The sequence below is a fragment of the Diplotaxodon limnothrissa genome, linkage group LG8, assembly GCF_057381915.1.
Source record: "Diplotaxodon limnothrissa isolate DT_005_m linkage group LG8, D_limnothrissa_male_GT1.1, whole genome shotgun sequence".
In the NCBI taxonomy this organism is placed as follows: Eukaryota; Metazoa; Chordata; class Actinopteri; order Cichliformes; family Cichlidae; genus Diplotaxodon; species Diplotaxodon limnothrissa.
In genome coordinates, this window is record NC_140603.1 from 12,575,342 (window position 1) to 12,592,912 (window position 17,571).

At 41.8% G+C, this 17,571-nt stretch overlaps 1 protein-coding gene across 1 annotated transcript; it reads right to left on the minus strand.

Moving 5' to 3' along the window:
• Window positions 1-7,179: 7,179 nt before the first annotated feature.
• On the minus strand, window positions 7,180-14,572 carry fscn2b (fascin actin-bundling protein 2b, retinal). The gene is made up of 6 exons (XM_085360532.1): window positions 14,480-14,572; window positions 13,632-14,358; window positions 8,204-8,360; window positions 7,780-7,901; window positions 7,511-7,678; window positions 7,180-7,385 (listed from the first exon to the last, which is right to left on the minus strand). The coding sequence occupies exons 1-6, from the start codon at window positions 14,570-14,572 to the stop codon at window positions 7,180-7,182; spliced, it is 1,473 nt and encodes a 490-aa protein (XP_085216658.1).
• Between the last annotated feature and the right edge of the window lie 2,999 nt (window positions 14,573-17,571).

Genomic DNA, 17,571 nt, shown 5'->3' on the forward strand with positions numbered 1-17,571 from the left:
GAAGAACTCAGTCTAAGAAGTGAATCTTAGTGGTTAATTTTTCTTAATGTAGACCAGACAGAGAGAAAATTAAAAGGACTGCACAGGATTGCATTTTTTTATTATGTTGAAAACTTGTTTTGTTTATTTTTTCTTAGTCTGTATCATTTCTGATCTGTCCAGGGTGTACCCACACTTCAGGCTTCAGCCTCCTGTGGCTCTGAACTGGATGAGTGGAAGAGAATGGATGGATCAGTCATTTCTATATTTTACTTTTCTCTAGGACTAGCACAAGAAAAAGGCACACAAATGTACATTTGGAAACTAAAATACTTAGCACTTAGCAGATATTTAAATTACAGAGGTTTTTCTGTGTGAGTGGATCAGGCACCATGTCCTGCTGTTTTCCCCTCACCTGCTGCAGGTAAGGTAACACAGTACTTCTACAGGTGAAGCCTTAGTGTCACTGGCTCCTTTTTTAGGTTCAATCATAATGAAAAGGTGACTCCTAACCAGACTAGTCCTAATCATTATTAGTATAATGATTATTCTGTTACAGTTTGAAGTCTTGAAACTAACATGCAGAAATAGCTTCTGCATGAAGTTGAATAAATGCCTCCAGATTGTTTGAAGTATAAAGTAGATTACAGGATTGTATTTGTCATGCTGTTGCATCGCATTCTAAACATATGTAACTCACTGAATCCTTTTTACTTAACAGCCATTGTCCCTTAAAGGTCTGGCTCAGACTCACAACTTAAGCAACACTCTGCGGGTTATTGTCTCATAAGTACAGCAAGCCGACTGATTAAAGTGTGAGCCTGCTGAGGTTCTAGGTTCAGAACTGGATTAGTGACTTAAATATCCTGGAAATAATGGGCTTGATCACTTAGAGTCATGATAGAAAGAAAATCTACCCTATTTCAATTACAACATTTCATGTATGAGGATATAATACAAATAATTTAGTCGTAAGGAGGTCTCACAATTAGATAAATACAAACATAAATGATCAACAACACATGACATATTACTCTGCGTCCATATTTATTCAACAAAAACTCAAAAGCCAAAAAGAACCACCGTAACTGATAATTAGCAAATGTGAGCAGCTCTATAAAAGCAGATATTTTGGTGATTTGCAGGTCTGTGTTAACACAATGCCAATAATTAAAGACATCAGCAGTGATCTTACAGAAGCAGTAGTTGCTGCCCATCAATCTGGGAAGGATTACAAGATTGAAGTTCATCATCCTAAAGTGAGGAAGATTATTCAATATCATTCAGGACAATCTTCCAAGGGGAGGATGTCCCAGCAAATTCACCCCAAGGTCAGACCATTCAGTGTTCAGAGAAATGGAAGAAACCAAGACCAAGTTGCATTTGAACAAACCACAAGACAATAGAAACAATATCCTTTGGGCAGATAAAACCAAACTAAAGATGTTTGGCCACAATGCATGATACCACGTGGAGAATACCAAACACAGCATAGCAGCACAAACACCTCTTAACAACTGTTAAGCACGGCGGTGGAGGGGTAATGATTTGGGCTTGTTTTGCAGCCACAGTAGCTGCGCACCCTGCAGTCACTGAGTCGACCATGAACTCCTCTGAATGCCAAAATATTCTAGAGTCAAATGTGAGGTCCTGTCCGACAGCTAAAGCTTGGCTGCTCATGCAACAGGACACTCATCCCAAGCATGGCAGCAAATCTACAAGAGAAAGGCTGAAAGAAAACAAGGTGTTACAGTGGCCCAGTTAAAAGTCCAGACCTGAACCTGAGCAAAGTGCTGAGGGCCATAACAGAGCTGTGCATGAATAAATATCTGCAAACCTTAATCAATGAAGCAATGCTGTAAAGAAGAGAGAACAAAAATTCCTTCTTAACAGTGTGAGAGAGTGATAAAGTCACACAGAAAACGATGCATTCAAGTTATTGCTGTTAAAGGAAATTCTACGTGGGCTGCTCTTTCACACTCTGCATCCGCATGTTGGCTCAGTTCTGTTAAATAAATAATGACACAGTTAAATATGTCATGTGTTGTTGTTCAGCTCAGGTTTAAGCCCTGGCGTGGACTGGATATTTTCTCATTATGGCCACATATAAACCTAGGAATTGAAACAGCCTTTGCTTTTCTTTTCACCATGACTTTAGATCTAATATACCAAGATTTTAAAAACAGATTTTACTACAGGGTTCAGTCTCAACATCGGATTCCAGTGCTAGTTTGGGTCCACTCTCTTTTATGAATGAGCACACTGACACATAAACAGAACATGAGAATTTATTTGCTTAATTTAGAGCAGAACATAGAAACAGTGACAGCGGTCAGTAGCTTGGGCAGTCTTGCCAGGACATTTTCATTCTTGTCAAAATAACAATCACTGTTATTAAGAAGGGACTGAAAAAGAGCGAGAAGGACATTTAGGAGGAGAAAGCCAGTAAGCACCTGACAAATGTGCCATAATTTCAGCAACCATTGCTGCTGCTGAAACTGATGGTATTTTCTGCTGCCATCATGGTGTGATGTGCGAAAGCTGATAGCGTCAACACGCCTAAAGCAGCAGCAGGTGAGTTCTGTTCCTTGCTGCTAAACTCTTTCACTATGACAGCCAAGGTGCATCCAAAAACAGCACCGGCTTTGAGAATAGCAGGTGATGATGAAGAACAAAATTGCTAAATTTGATCCAACAAAATGTAAATGATTTTAACAGCAAACGCAAGAGCTGATTATAAGACATTCAACAGTTTAACCCCTTGAAATCTTGAAATCGCCAAAAGATGAATCTCTCAAGAAAACACTGCAGTTTTTCAGCTTAATAAAGAAAAACAAAAGTCGACTTTCTGACTTTTATACATTCTGTCTCTCAGGCCACAATATCAAACGTCAGTGGTAAACTTGATTATAGACTGACCAGCCACTTTATTAGGTATACCTTGCTAGTACTGGGTTATGGTACCCTTGGATTGTTTTTATAGCTTTGTAGCAAAGATTCAGCAAGGTGCTGGTCCATAGTTACATGATAGCATCACACACTTGCTGCAGATATGCAGGTTGCACATCCATGATGTGAATCTGCCATTCCACCACATCCTAAAGGTGTTATATTGAATTGAGATCTGGGGACCATACAGTGAAGTCATTCAATATTCAAGAAACTAGTGACGTGGTGCAGAGGCAGCCACCACCACCAGCAGTCTGAACCACTGATACAGGAGAATTCAAGACTCATCAAACCAGGCCACATTTTTCAGGTCTTCAGTTGTTCAATTTTGGTGAGCCCTTCTGCGTTATAGCTTCAGTTTCTGGTTTGTAGGTGACAGGAGTGGCACCCAGTGTGGTCTTCTGCTGCTGTAGTACATCTGCTTCACCATGTGAGGTGTTCAGAGATGCCCTTCTGCATACCTTGTTTGTAAAGAGTTGGTTATTTCTGTTTCCTATGAGTTTCTCCTCTGATCTATGACATCAATGAGGCATTTTCATCCAGAGAACTGGTGCACACTGGATATTTTCTGGATAGTAGTGTCAAAATATCCCAGCATATCAGCAGCTTCTGAAGTACCACCTTGTCTGGCACTGACAACCATATAACGTTCAAAGTAGCTTCAATTACCTTTCTTTATTATTCTGATACTGAGTTTGAACTTTAGCAGGTTGTCTAGTGTGCCCAAAAGCACTGAGTTTCTGCCATGTGATTGACTGATTAGGTCATTTTCTGCCAACTGTTGGTCTTTCACCTCATCAGGCCCCAATCAACCGACTTCTTCAAAACACACACATGCTAAGTGCAGTTTTTGACTTCTTGATTTCAGCTATTTAGCACTTGATCAGATGTACCTAACAGAGGTGGGACCAAGTCATTGTTTTGCAAGTCTCAAGTAATGTCAGGCAAGTCAGAGTCGAGTCTCAAGTCACTGGTGTAAAAGTCCGAGTCAAGTCACAAGTCTGAAACTTTGAATTTCAAGTCCTTTCGAGTCTTTAAAAAAAAAAAAACGAAAAAATAATGTTGCAGTTATATGCTAAATGTAAATATTAGACCATGTAATTTTAAAATCTGTGTTTTTCTCAACACATGACAAAATAGTGAACTTAGAAAATATACACAAATTGTGAAATTGCACCTCTTTAAAATGCAGCTCAATTAAACCTAGCTCCAAGAATAATTTTCACCGACAGTTCTGAGATAAGCTGCATGTTATTCTTGGATGCGGTTGTAGGACCGGTGTTCCAGATCAACTGGCGATGGTCGAACAGATGTGTGGCAGTCTTGCGTTTCAGGAGCTGCTACCGACAAACCAGCAAAAAAAAACGCCAAATGTGTCACCTGTGACACTTGTGAGGTTGTCTCAAACACACTCAGTCAGTCTTGATGCTGTTGAACAACAAAATGTTTAAAAATGTGGCGAGTTTACCTGGTGATATCCTCATGCGCGACGCGATCGCGAAAACAGCAAACAATTAACACCACGCCGATGTTGTTCACAGGACAGCAAGAGTAAACGATCGGGAGACTCTTGTCGTCGTTATCGTTCCCCTCGCACGGTTTATGTCTCCGAATTCAGCGTTTTTGCTTCACAACTAAAGCGAGCAGTTTACTTTGTGCACTAACATGGACTCGAGTCAACCAGCGCCACCTCTGGCCAAGTGCCACAGCCCACAGCCAGATCAACTGGTGACACATCTGCACCACGTTTGAATTCGTGTCATGCACATTTGTACCTTTCAATTGTGTCTGTTTGTGCGTCATGCAAATAAACCATTGAAAAGAATGAAATGATATCATATATTCCTTATTGGCCTACATTTGTTCAAAATCCCAAATTATATACACAAAGTCATAGAAATCACCACTCCAATTGGTCATCATGATTTTGATATTCTCTTTTTCCATAACAATGAAATACACCTTGGACAAATATGACACATCAATATTTCATTAGTGTTGTCACATCACATCCTGTAAGCATCGTCTGCCTGTGTTCTTTCCCTGGAAATTAATATTTCCAGCCAATACAGGCAATCCATCAACATGGCTGGAGTTATATACAGTCTGTATAAGTGTGGTTAATCTAATGAAGATTTGTAAGGAGATGGCAGTTACTGTGAATTCACAGCAGTTACACAGTGATTAGTAATAAACAGCCAGTGAGAGTGAGTGGATTTAAGAAAGTCAGTGACTCAGGTGTGTTGCTTGGTTTGTCATCTGTTTGTGAGACTGGAGGAGACGTAGAAATCTTTTGTTTTAAATCTTAGTTAGGAAGGTTCCTGTTTGAAAACAAGCACTTTCTGTGAGAAATGCAAGAAGTACATCTGCAGAAAGCACACAGTTACATTCTGTCCAGCATGTGGACAAAATTGAAAATGTTGAGCATTGAAAAACTGAGAACGTTGGGCAAGTTCAAAAGAAATGTGTTTGTAAGAACGAAAAACCAAATTGTTCCTAAAATAGTTATGTGATACAAAAAACCTGTTTTATCCTGTGAATAAAAGTATATGTTTTTGTTAATGTACCATAATAACAGAAGCGAAACGCAATATTGTGTCAGGACAATTCACTATTTATGCACAATAAATAAAGGAGCATAGCGCGACAATTTCTGTTCAGCGCCAGACTTGCTTGTAACCTATATCACTAATTATGTTATGAAAATGACGTATTAACTACTAAAAAATACTGACCTTCGTGGAAATGCTTGGAGCAGACTAACCTGTGAGCTGGAGTGTTCTGGGACGTTATATTTGGTCTTTGAATGGCTGCAATCCAGTCGCGTCTTTGTTACTTCGGAAACATGGCTTGAACAATTTCTCTTCAACGACGTAATCCGATAACAACCGATCTCTTTACCCGTCGGCTTCCCGTGGCTGTCATGCGACCGGCTATTGCAGTTAATAATACAACAGCTTCTTGACATTTTTGTGTTTCTTTTTATCGCTGTATAACTGATTTTAATTGAAAGCCTGCGTGCGCTACTACCGCTTGCCACGAGTTCCCAGAATCCTTTGCGGTTCTACCCGTGAATGACGTCACATTTTCAATCTCTATATAATATGCATGTTAAATTTTATATTTTGGGTAAAATATCAAGTCTTTTCAAGTAAACCGGTTCAAGTCCAAGTCAAGTCACAAGTCTTAGAACATTTTTTCAAGTCAAGTCTAAAGTCATAAAATTAATGACTCGAGTCTGACTCGAGTCCAAGTCATGTGACTCGAGTCCACACCTCTGGTACCTAATGATGTGGCTGGCAAGTGTATATTGAGTGAGTTCATAATTCCCTGCTAACACAGAAGAAGTTGCATGTAGATAATAAGCTTCCAGCTGCATTGTTTCCATGTAGTCAGAACGAAATAATGTCCATCATAAATCCACAAGGAACACTTTGAAATTGGTCATAGTGTTATTAACTCCTATGGCACGCTCACATGATGTAGTACTGCTAATTTTGTGACATTAATGGGAAGGAAGCATATTTTCAGCTTTTTATGATATCCCTGGTTCCTTTATTTTGATAAAACAATCTTTACCTAAACAAAATAATGCAAGATATGCATTTTTAAAAATCTCTGTGTTCACAAAAGAAAAAGAAAACACACTCCAAGTACGAGTCTCGGGTACAGTCTTTCTCTGTTTCTACAGGCAGCTATTTGAAACCTTGTCACTCTCGTCTCCTAATAACCTCAGTCAGTAGTACCATGCATGACTTCACCCACCTAGAGGGTGACATCACTTCTAATGGTGACTGCGTCTGCCTCAAATGGCACCCTGTGTCACTTGACCTAATGAGTGAACGGTACCATTACATGCCCACACTACAACTTTACTGGCTTGCTCATGTAATACTTGTTTTTAGTGGTTAAAAGGCAAAAAAGATATAGATGGAATGATGAATATACATAAAAGGATGTCATGTCATGTTACGTTATGTCATACTAATAACTAAATCTGTGAAAACATGAAGTGTTCATTAACACTAATTGTTAAAATCCTCACTCAAAACACTGTTCACTTCATTGAGATTCTCTTGGCCTAATATATACATATGCAGTCCTCTCTTTGTTCACCTAGCTATGTGAGCCTCTCTCAATAATGCTCTTTGCAAAAGGAAAAAGAATAACAGTGATTTAGATTCACATTAAGCACTTAATGCCAACAATGAGATGAGCTAGGACTCAGGTTTGGACTAATATTGGTTTGTATTAATACTCCCAGAGGGCTGAGCTGCTCAGGCAGAGTCCATCTCCCTTAAGAGTGCCTCCCTGGTCTCCACGCAGGTATTTGCCATTCTTGCCACGGATGGCGAGACGGCCGTGCTCAAGGAGCTCCAGAGTGAAATCCTCAGGGGCCTCGCCATCTGAACACACCAGCCCGGCACTGTTAACGTACCAGAACCGGCCATCAGCACCTGCAGGGGTTTAAAGTAAATACACCAAAGTCAGACAGAGTAGACAAATTGCAGTAAACAAGCAAATTAGAGGAAAACTAAGCAACCTGGCTTTTTCCAGAAGTATGTTTGATGTATGTGCTGACCTTTAATATGGTAGGCTCCATTGCTGAATTGCACAGTGAAAATGTCATAGACAGATCTGCTGGCATCCAGTGTGTTCGAGTTTCTGTGGTGGCAGATGAATCCATTCTCTCCTCTAAGGATAAGCATGGGTCGGTTGATGAGTTTCAGAGTGAACTGTTCATCATCCCCTGGCAAAAGTCAACATAGTAATGATCAGAAAAAAGAGAGGTAAGAGCCACCTCTTAATTACCAAAGAAAGGGGCTATAATATAAAGGACTGTCCTCCTACCGATGGAGTCACTGACAGCGACTAACTGGCCGTTTTTCTTGGTACAGATGTATTTGCCATTGCTGGCTTTTAGTGCCACCTTGTGGCCAAGCCACTCCACTGAGAACATGGTGTTTGCTGACCTGTGGTGGAAAAGATTTCACACTTTTTTGAAGTTCGGTGTTTTGGATAATGTGTAAAATAAAACGAAAATTGCCTAAATTTGCTGGGATCATTCCTTCATAACAGTTATTTATCATTCTATGTGATTCACCTGTTTGCTATCTCATGCACTCATTTGACCATCCCTCTTATGTTAACCCTTGCATCTTAATTATCAGTTGCAATGAGTCAAATTTATGTAACGTAAAATGTCCAACTGACTCATTTTCAATGATAAATTCATTAATTTTTCTCTATACAACATATAAAAGTCTTCTCTTACAATTCAGTTGCAGTACACTGGACGCCTCCATGAGCCACCAGAGCCCAGCAGTTCCCTTGGCTGGTGCGGAACGTACACTTCTTGGTTTCCTTGTCAATCTCCATCTGAAAAGTCTCCATGTCTGTCTCATCTTCCTGATTGGCTGCAAGGCTCACTCCTGGGAGAGACGAAATAAACACATGCTGTCACTGTTACTTTGCTTTAAGCTGGAAAATGTGAGGTGTTTTTAGTGTTATAGAAACACTGTGATTAAAAATGAAGTCGCACTGATTTGTTTAGCTTGGTCTACAAAAGATCTTGTAATTATATCTGATCCTGTTATTTTTAAAAAATCTTTTAAACTGCACTCTTTATCCCACGTGTCGTCCTCGAATATCTTCCTGAGGGTAAATACATTTTCAGTGATTGCAGCTCTGGATGCAGTTATGAAAAGAGCATACAGGAAATGGAGAAACAAAATAATTATGCCAAGGCAGGAAGATGCTTCTTAAAGTGAAAGTGTTATCAGCTGTTTTAGAGACACAACACTCTCACTGTGAGGCTTTGTGTTGATTACACCAAGACCACTTAACACCTGAACAAAAATCTCACTTGTGACTGAAAAACACTTTATTAAAATCTCTATTATTATTTTAGTATTTCTATTATTTACACGTGAAACAGAAACAGCTGTGACAAACTCTTGCTTGGGTACTTTGTCTTCTAGGTTCAAAGGCAAACAGGCTTTACAATTAATCCTCTGTTATTTACTGAATGTAACCCATTAGTTTTAAGTAGATAATTTGCTTCTTGTCTATACATATTTTAGTTATTTTGTTGATTGCCACATTTTAACACTGTCCTGAACGCAGAGAGGAAGACAATAGTTTGCCACAAACTGCAAGACAGCTTGCAGAGGGCTAAGCCTAAATTAGATGCATTCCCGAGTATTCTCAATACATTTTCCTAATCCTTTAACAACACTAATCTGCATGCCTCTTATCTCTTCCTGTTCTATTCCCTGGTCATCATTCTCCACCTTCATCCCTTCCCCGATCTTTTCCTGCGTACCCCCTGACCCCCCTCAAGCCCCACCTCCCACCCTCACCCCACCTTTGGCCCTGTCAGTCTGCCCTCCTCACAGCAGGGCTCTGATATAATCAGCTTTCGAGTGCTACCCGTCCAATCCCTCAATCCCCTCAATAAAAGAATAAAGGAAAAACAGGAAGAGACCAGAGGATTTTATGGTCCACACTTAGCAGGATGTGCAGATAATTACCAAAACCTCTCAAAACTCAAACTGAAGGAAGCACGGATGATAAAGCAGAGGGATAACATGGTAAAAATGCAAAAGAACCAATGGCACCGTTTAGTTATAAATAAACTACACTAGTGGGTTACAATAACTTGCTAGGGTCCATAATGAGTATCTATGCTTAGACCTCTGAGGGTATAAGGTCCAGCTTTTTTAACTGTTCCCAGAATTTGATCTAATGTGTGCTTTCAGTTCCTGTGGTCCTTTTCTTTGGAACAAGCTTCCCCCTGACCTGAGGTCAAATAGAACTGTATCTACATGCAAAAGAGGAAAACAAGAGGAAATAAGTCAGACTACACTAGAAGTGTCTTTGATACTAACCACTGTGGGTTAGTATGTAACATGCATGCACAAATTAATGTTTGACACTGAATTTTCCACCTAGGACCATGTTGTACATTGTCACTGAATGAGTTACTAATTTGCTGAGCTGTTAACCTTGTGAAGCAATGGCTTGAATCTGAGACAAGGAGCATAGCAATGACTGATTCTCTTCCAACTCTTAAGAAGACACATAAGATAGTACAAGAGTTCTACTTTACCCCGTTAACTCATTTCGTGGTAGTATCAGCCACCTCAAAAATGATCCCTTTAACTGCTAGCTGCCTGCTCAACTAATTTGAGTCACAGAACTGTAACTCTGTTTATTGTATTGGTGTTTTTGGGGCCTGCTCTAAGATTACTTGTACAAATAGGCTGTGCAATTTTTTTTGCCCCATTAGGTGAACAAAATTCAATTATTTTATTTGTATGTAAGCACCAACTAGCAGCTGGCCGTGTTTGCACATTCAAACTGTGCTCTTTACTTATGTAGCTAGCTAACCAAGCTAGCTAGCATTAGCTGATAACTTGGTGCTTCACCCTCTCCTCAAATAAGCTAATAAGCTAACAAGCGTCTGTGTCCAAAAAAACAAAAGGGCAGTGACCAAAATCTTAGGGCTGAGGTTTCAGCTGAGACTCCAGCCGTGGGTGAGGTCAGTAAGTTATAAAAAGAAAAATGTAGCAGTAGCAGTGAGTAGTTTGTAAGTGTTTGCTGCCAAGATGCTGTCATCTATGTAAACTATGGGTGACTGTGGTAAACTGCTAGCAACCAAAGCAATAACAAGGAGGTTTTTGTGCAGCAATGAATACGTCTTTGTGACCTTGTAACTGCTCATTATGATCAAGACATCAAGTGGTTAAAGGTTAATAATGGATGCATGTAAATAACTTTGGCATACTCCAAGACAGATAAACATTCAGCATGTGTGAGAGGCCCGATGACAAATTTTTTGTTGCTTCACTCTACAGCTAAATTCAAATCTCACTGTTGGAAGGAGAAAAGGGGGCTGACACGTGACAAAGATGTCATGGTTACTGAGCCACTGGGATGCTTTAATCACATCTTATTCACACCCGATAAACGTGGCATCATGAAGTCTTACAACTGGTGAAATTATCATTGATCTTAAGTGCATTTGAAGCATAATTTTTAGCCCTTCCACTCTTCAGCTATGCCTGGGGGCCTATCACTCCCATTCTCTCTCATCCCAACTCAATGTCATGCTTTGTCTACCTATTCCATGTGCCCATTTCACACTAATTCAACCCAGAAATGATCTTCACACAGGGCTCAGCTGGGACCTCACAGCTGCTATTTGATAGATGAGAGAAAGGGAGGCAGAGGAAGGAGAGAAGGATGAAGGAAGAGAAAGAAAAGAAGAACAGATAGGAAGGGAGATTAGATATACTGAAATCCAAGCCATCAATCTGAGGATAAGAAGTGAGATGTTGTCATCAAACAATAAGCACAGCACACACATATCAGTACACTCTCAGGTGTATCTGGAGGACAAACAGGTAGATTCAGTAGTGCATTATTTTGGATCAGACCCCAGAACCAGCTCCACTTCCTGATGTTGTCTTACAGAGCCTGCAAGTGGAGCAGGCCTAACTAATCCATCAACGATAGATGGCTCTGGCGTCAATTATTAATGGTAAGCTGATGCTACTATCCCCATGTCCCTTATTTCTCTCTCTCTCTAAATTCTTCATCCTTTACAACTGCATTTCACTCCAATTATTTTTTCGGCTTATCTGTTACTGAGCTCTGCACGCCTGATCATGTATACGGTATGTGTGCTTTTATGTGTCTGTGGACCTGAAAAGTTTGTGAAAATTTGGACTGTCATCTCCTTTTCACATTCAGGGCAGAGCGGGCCCCTTGTGCCCGAGGAAACGTGATGAGAGGTTTGATAACAGATCTGTATGACACATTAAAACATGCACACTTGTAAACTATATACAAGGAAAAGCACAAACACACACTTGCTTCAGTGTTTGATGCTGGTTAAGAATTTATCTGATTCACTCACCTTCCACTGAAACCCTACAAAAAAAGCAATATGACCTGTCACAATGGCATAGCTTGCTAAATAGAGCATATTTACTCTGTCTTTGATTTTTCTTTCCAGTAGCATATAGAGGTTGACTCAGGCTGAGGTTAACAGGTTAGATTAACTGGTTAGAGCGGGATTCGGTGGGGGACAAGTTTTGGCCGCAGGTATGAGGAAGCTTGGGTTTCTGAAAGCAGACTCCCCTCCCACCCTTGCCTTCCAGGAACAGGGGCCAACTTCATCAATAATTCAACACACCTCATCTCACCACTCGCCGCAGTAGGATGGTATGGTAGTGAGTGGGCGAGTGTCTCAAAGAAAGATAAAGCTTTTGTTTGTGCGGGACAAGCGTAGGAAGGGGAAGGAGAGAACAGATACAAAGTATGCTGCAAAAAGTATCCTTGCATGCATGCATGTGATGTGCTACATATATGTGTTTAGGGTTTAACCATTTTCTTCCTTTCCCTTTAACCAATCAGTTTTCAATGCTTTGGTTCCTGCTTGCAGCCCCCACTGCTAACCAGGAACAATGAGTGGTGGGGAGATTCAATTACAGCACCCAGGCCTGAAGTAACTCAACCCTGCAGACAAGAATCTGCAGCCTGTGGATGGCTGTCATGACCAAGTATGCTGACAAGGACTGGGGGGTGTATGCTAATCTGCCCCAAATCCAGTTTCAAATCAGACCAGCAAGCCCTTTGGACCATCAGCAATTGAAACTCTGTGCAAGTCCCTCCTAATGCAAGTGCATTTGTAGTCACATGTAATGTAACCCTCACAATTATAGTTTTTGTAGTTTTTCTGCTGCGCTAAACAAAGCCTAATGTCGACGTCAATGAGGAGCAGGTGTAATCCATCAGTACAGTAGTGTGGTGTCGTGCCTGCGCGCTGATCAAATAACTCCCCTCCAACAGCCCGATCACAAGACTGAAGAGTAAATACATAATACAGTATCAACAGAGCATTACTCTGCAGTATATTGGTTACAGGCAGCTGTTTCAGTAAGCTCAAGGGGTAAAAGCGTGTTAACAACATTGCCCAACAAAGCCAGAAGGTACATTTGAGAAGGATTGAGAAGGGATTTTCGAAAAGAGCTCTATTTGTAATAGATTATTTAGTGAAAGAAAATGAAAACAAACGGCCCTTTTTCTGAACATTTCACAATGAGGTATCTGATATTTTAGGAGTATGGAACCATCTTTTTTATTCTTAATACATAAAAAGTGATTGCAAGTTGTTCTTGAGAAGTCTGCTTCTGTTATTCTCCTTGAAATGTATGCACATTAAGTCTGTTATTTAAATAAAATAACTTATTAGTTTAGGCTCGATACTGATGTAGGCCAGCGGCCATGAACACAAATGACGTGCTTGTCTCAGGTCTCAACGATGGGGCTGATAGTCTCCCATATCAGCCCCAGCAATCTTGTTTTCTTTGAGACATGCAGCCACGTACTGTGTTGTTGATGCAACTTGATGTGCAGACTACATTACCCATAATTACCATGCATCCCTTATCGGCTGTCAATTTCTCCTTCATTATGTATGCACATAGGTCTGTGTCTGTCAGCAAAAGCTTGTGTGACCACTCTCGATGGCACCTAAGGTCAGCCTTTGTCCATTTAATCAGACATGTGGGATTCTTTAGGGTACTAGCAAGCTGCCAGGGGAGCAATTTGTGTGTGTGTGTATTGCAAGGATTTAGGATAAAATCTAATTCGCTAGAATATCCTGTCCCTCTGATATTTCTGTGTTTTCCTACCTTGTCTTATGGAGACATATCGCCCATTGGCTGCTGTCAGAACTACTTGAGGGTGACTCTCCTCCAGGTCAAATAGTTCATCTTTGCCTGGTTTCGAGCATCGTCCGGACCTCAGGGTCCCTGTAGGACCCATGGGAGACAAATACTTCCCCTCACAGTCTTTGAAGGCCAGCTTCCCACACTTCAGCTCCAACGTGTACGCTGTGGCCCTCCCGCTCTCCATTAGGAGCTTTCCATCATTGCCGAGGAACCGGCTGTCACAGGTCTTTAGGCAATACTTTCCTTCCTGGTAGACAAGGGTCAGGAGCGCTGCCACACCCCAGGGAATGTTCAGATGCACAGCAATTTCCCCATCCTCCATAGAGAGGTGGGCATAACGCTTACGGGCCACAGACAGCAGGTTAGCCTGGGGATGCAGAGCCAGGTGCACTGCCCACAGCTCTGCATCTGTGATCACCTGGGCAAAGCAGGACAGGTAGTCCCGAGAGCCGCCGAAGAAGCGGAGGTACTGCTCAGACTGCAGCGCCCAGCGGCCATCTGACTGAGCCACGATGAGGAAGCGACAGTCTGAATTGTGGCCATCTGCCTCACAGGTGACTTTGCCGTCCTTGTTGGAGGCCAGGTAGCGTCCCAGGTGACTGCGTAAATAGACCACCTGGCTGTCCTGGGAGTCCTGCTCTAAAGTCCATATCTGCTTTTTCTTCAGACTGGGAGCTGACGCATTCACCTAAGAAGCACGAAAAGGTATCACTTGAAAATCTTGCATATACTGATCCAACAGCAAAGCATCACCAGCAGAAATGCAAATCGACACCTTATAGTTTGTCACTCTTATTGTATTTTTATACCTTAAAGCCAAAGGACTCAGCAGTAAGGTAGCGACCCTCGTGATTGATCAGACCAAACTGCAGCTTCAAAGGACGGTTCCCATTTGTGGGCATTTTCACCTGTGGAATTGGAAGAGCAAGAAGAGAGAAGAGTGGAAAGGGAGAAACAAGTTAGCGATGAAGGGGGAAGAAACTTAATTTGAGGTAAAACTGAACACAGAAATAATGGAGGACTAGTGGGTTTTAAAAGTGGAATGGTAGGTGGTGATGTCACGAGGATGATGAAATATAAAAGTTGCAAAGGCAGGAAATCAATTCATTAAGGTACAGTATATAAAGCACTTCCAAGACCACAAATTCCTTCCCCCGCCCATGGCGTCATTACACATTTTTCCAGCCACAGCCTCCTAATTTACTTACTGTGGTTTTGTGGCTTTCCCTCTGCAGTTCCTACGGCTCTAATTCCAGCTCCCAGATTTAAGAGGCTTCTTTCACCGAGCGTCCTCTTGTAATTCTTTTTCTTTTTGCTCTTGCCGGCTCTCACATTCGGTTGATCGGGTCTCCCGGCTCGCCTCCACTGCCGCTACTATTCTCCCTAATCAGGTTAGAGGCAGCAAAGACTTGAGTCAACCTTGATCTCTCTTCAGTCCGGTGTCAACCCCTCTTTCTCTGTAGACTAATTTTGCTGTGGACTGCTTATCTCTGCTTCTACAGCCTACCCTCGCCCTCTCTCTCTTGTGCTGAACAGTGCTCTCTTGTCCGGCTTAACTCTTGTTCTTGCATGACTTGTTATTCACCCTGAAGGCTCAATCACTTGTTCCCCCCTCTTACTAAACTTCTCTGGGGTTTTGCATTTGCTCCTCCTTTGGCTGCTTTGCCAACTATCTTTAGATCAGTCACATCAAGTACTCTGACCTTCTTCTTCTTCACCTTCCTCGAAGTCTGGGGTTCCTTTTCTTTCTTTTCGTCAAAAAAAAAAAAAATCAGGCACAGGTTTGATCAGCGAAGGATAACATCCTCCACAGTCATACTAATTTTATGGTAGAGGATTGAAGAAGTCCTTCACTCTTTCCCTAAACTTAAGCGGTCCATCGCAACTGAACTCAGCAACAAAAGGTGCTCGACTCTGTAATCTTAAGCCTCTCTCTGTCGCTTTTTCCTCCCATCCTCTCCTTCTCTCTCACCGCCTTTCTCTAACCTGCCATGTGTGTAATCCTGCCTTTCTCTGCCTCTGCACCTTATTCCGAGCTCAGCACTTCACCTTTTTCTGTGACGCATAAAGAGGAGCAAGTAGAAACAATGCAAACAAAATATACACACACACAGCCCCGTGTAACCAGAGCACTCCCTGTGCCTTTGGAGTAGTTGCCTGAGTGCAGCTCTCCTTACCTGGCCGTGCTCGGCTTTAGTTACACTCCTTCTCTGATTGCAAGCTCTCTGGGTCAGTCCTTGTGGGAACTATGTCTGAGAGGCAGGGGGAGTCAGACTTTACAACTGAATTTAGGAAAGGAGATGGCGGGCATTAGAAAGGCAACAATAACAAGCTAATCAACATATGGGGTTTTGAATGAATGTGTTTGTGTGTGTGTGGCATAAGCACCTGCAATTGTGTGTGTGTGTGCAATCAAGCTTGCCAATCAGCCTATTGTAAGTCTTCTTTGCGGAGTAAACAGACGTGTCTGTTCCCGAATCCATCTAATCCTCAACCCAATCATCCCAACCTGGCTAATCTACTGACACAACCCCTCCCCAGTCCCTTAACCCCCCCTCCACACACACACACACACACGCACGCACACTGCCCATTCTGCTTGTCAGTGCCTTTAAACGCACACATAGGTGCAATGACCCACAGCAACATACATGTCATCACTGCACACACAAACACATACACACAAAGGTCAGAGGAGGGTCTCAGGGTTCATAGTAAACACCACCCACCTAAAGATTTACTCTTCCTGACCCAGACTTGAACTACACTAAATGTAATGAACAATGCGCACTGCACACAAAATCACACGCTTGCAAACACACATGCTCTGAAGGACGCGGGTGGTGCAATTTTTCCCTTAAGCCTTTCTGGTGGTGACACAATGCAAAGCAGAAGCAAACATCTTAGAAAGAAATTAAAATAAGACTAATTTTTAGAATAATAAACAACTAAGCAAAAAACGAATTTACTATTTACTTTCACATCCACATTATACCACACACAGAGCTCTGTTGCTTAACCTATGGAGGACATCCCTTTTTTTGCACACAGTCCGATATAAACCCGCCAAAATCATTTTCAGTATTTGAGAGTTTTTTTGATTCAACAACTGAGACATTAAGGTGAAAAGCAATAGCAGAGAAAATAAGTTTGCAGTTCATTCTACAAATTCTATCTGGGCGCAAGCAATTGAAAATTTGATGGCGTCTTCTTAAACACACTCAATGATGTGGATAAAAATCACTTCTTAGAAATGTTCACCCTGCTCTTCATTGGATCTCTTGCTGCTAAAAAGCCTGCTGCAGCGTGCATGCACGTGCGTACATGTAATATTTTAATAAGAACAGAAAAATAACAGATATAACACACTTCCATCGTTAAAAATCATCATCAGTCGACCTTTTGCCCTTCTTCATTTGTCTTCAGTTCTGCCTAAAACGGGCAAACTGTACAAACACAGAGGCTGAGGGGGGAAGCGATGGGAGGGGGAGACAGACGTGCTGCTCACCAATCAAAAAAGCCATAAACTGTTATTGTTATCAGTGCTATTATTTTCATTACTATCACTATTATCACTAGTACTGTACTTCCTCCTCAGATGTATCCTATCCCACGCATCATTAGCTCACTCTCTGTGGCCCCTGGGGGCTGCGTCATCGTCTGCTGATGTGCCGCCGCTCCTGCTGCTGCTGTCGGCACGGTGATGCCTGTCCATAGCCCAACCAGATGTTTTTTTTTTCACCTCTTACTCTGGGACAGCGGCTGTGCCAGGTTCACCGTGGCAACCGTGGGATGGTGCTTTAGAAGCCATTACAGCGATCCTCTGATGACACTCAAATAGCTATCATTACACCTCCTCCAAGGAAACACAGTAAGGGAGGGAGGGCGGGAAAAGAGAGAG

Coding starts and splice junctions, on each gene's coding strand:
- fscn2b (XM_085360532.1), bottom strand. CDS start 14,572: ATGCCCACAAATGGGAACCGTCCTTTGAAGCTGCAGTTTGGTCTGATC. Junction 14,359..14,479: donor CTGAGTCCTTTGGCTTTAAG/GTATAAAAATAC, acceptor CGTGCTTCTTAG/GTGAATGCGTCAGCTCCCAG. Junction 8,361..13,631: donor ATATGTCTCCATAAGACAAG/GTAGGAAAACAC, acceptor CGTCTCTCCCAG/GAGTGAGCCTTGCAGCCAAT.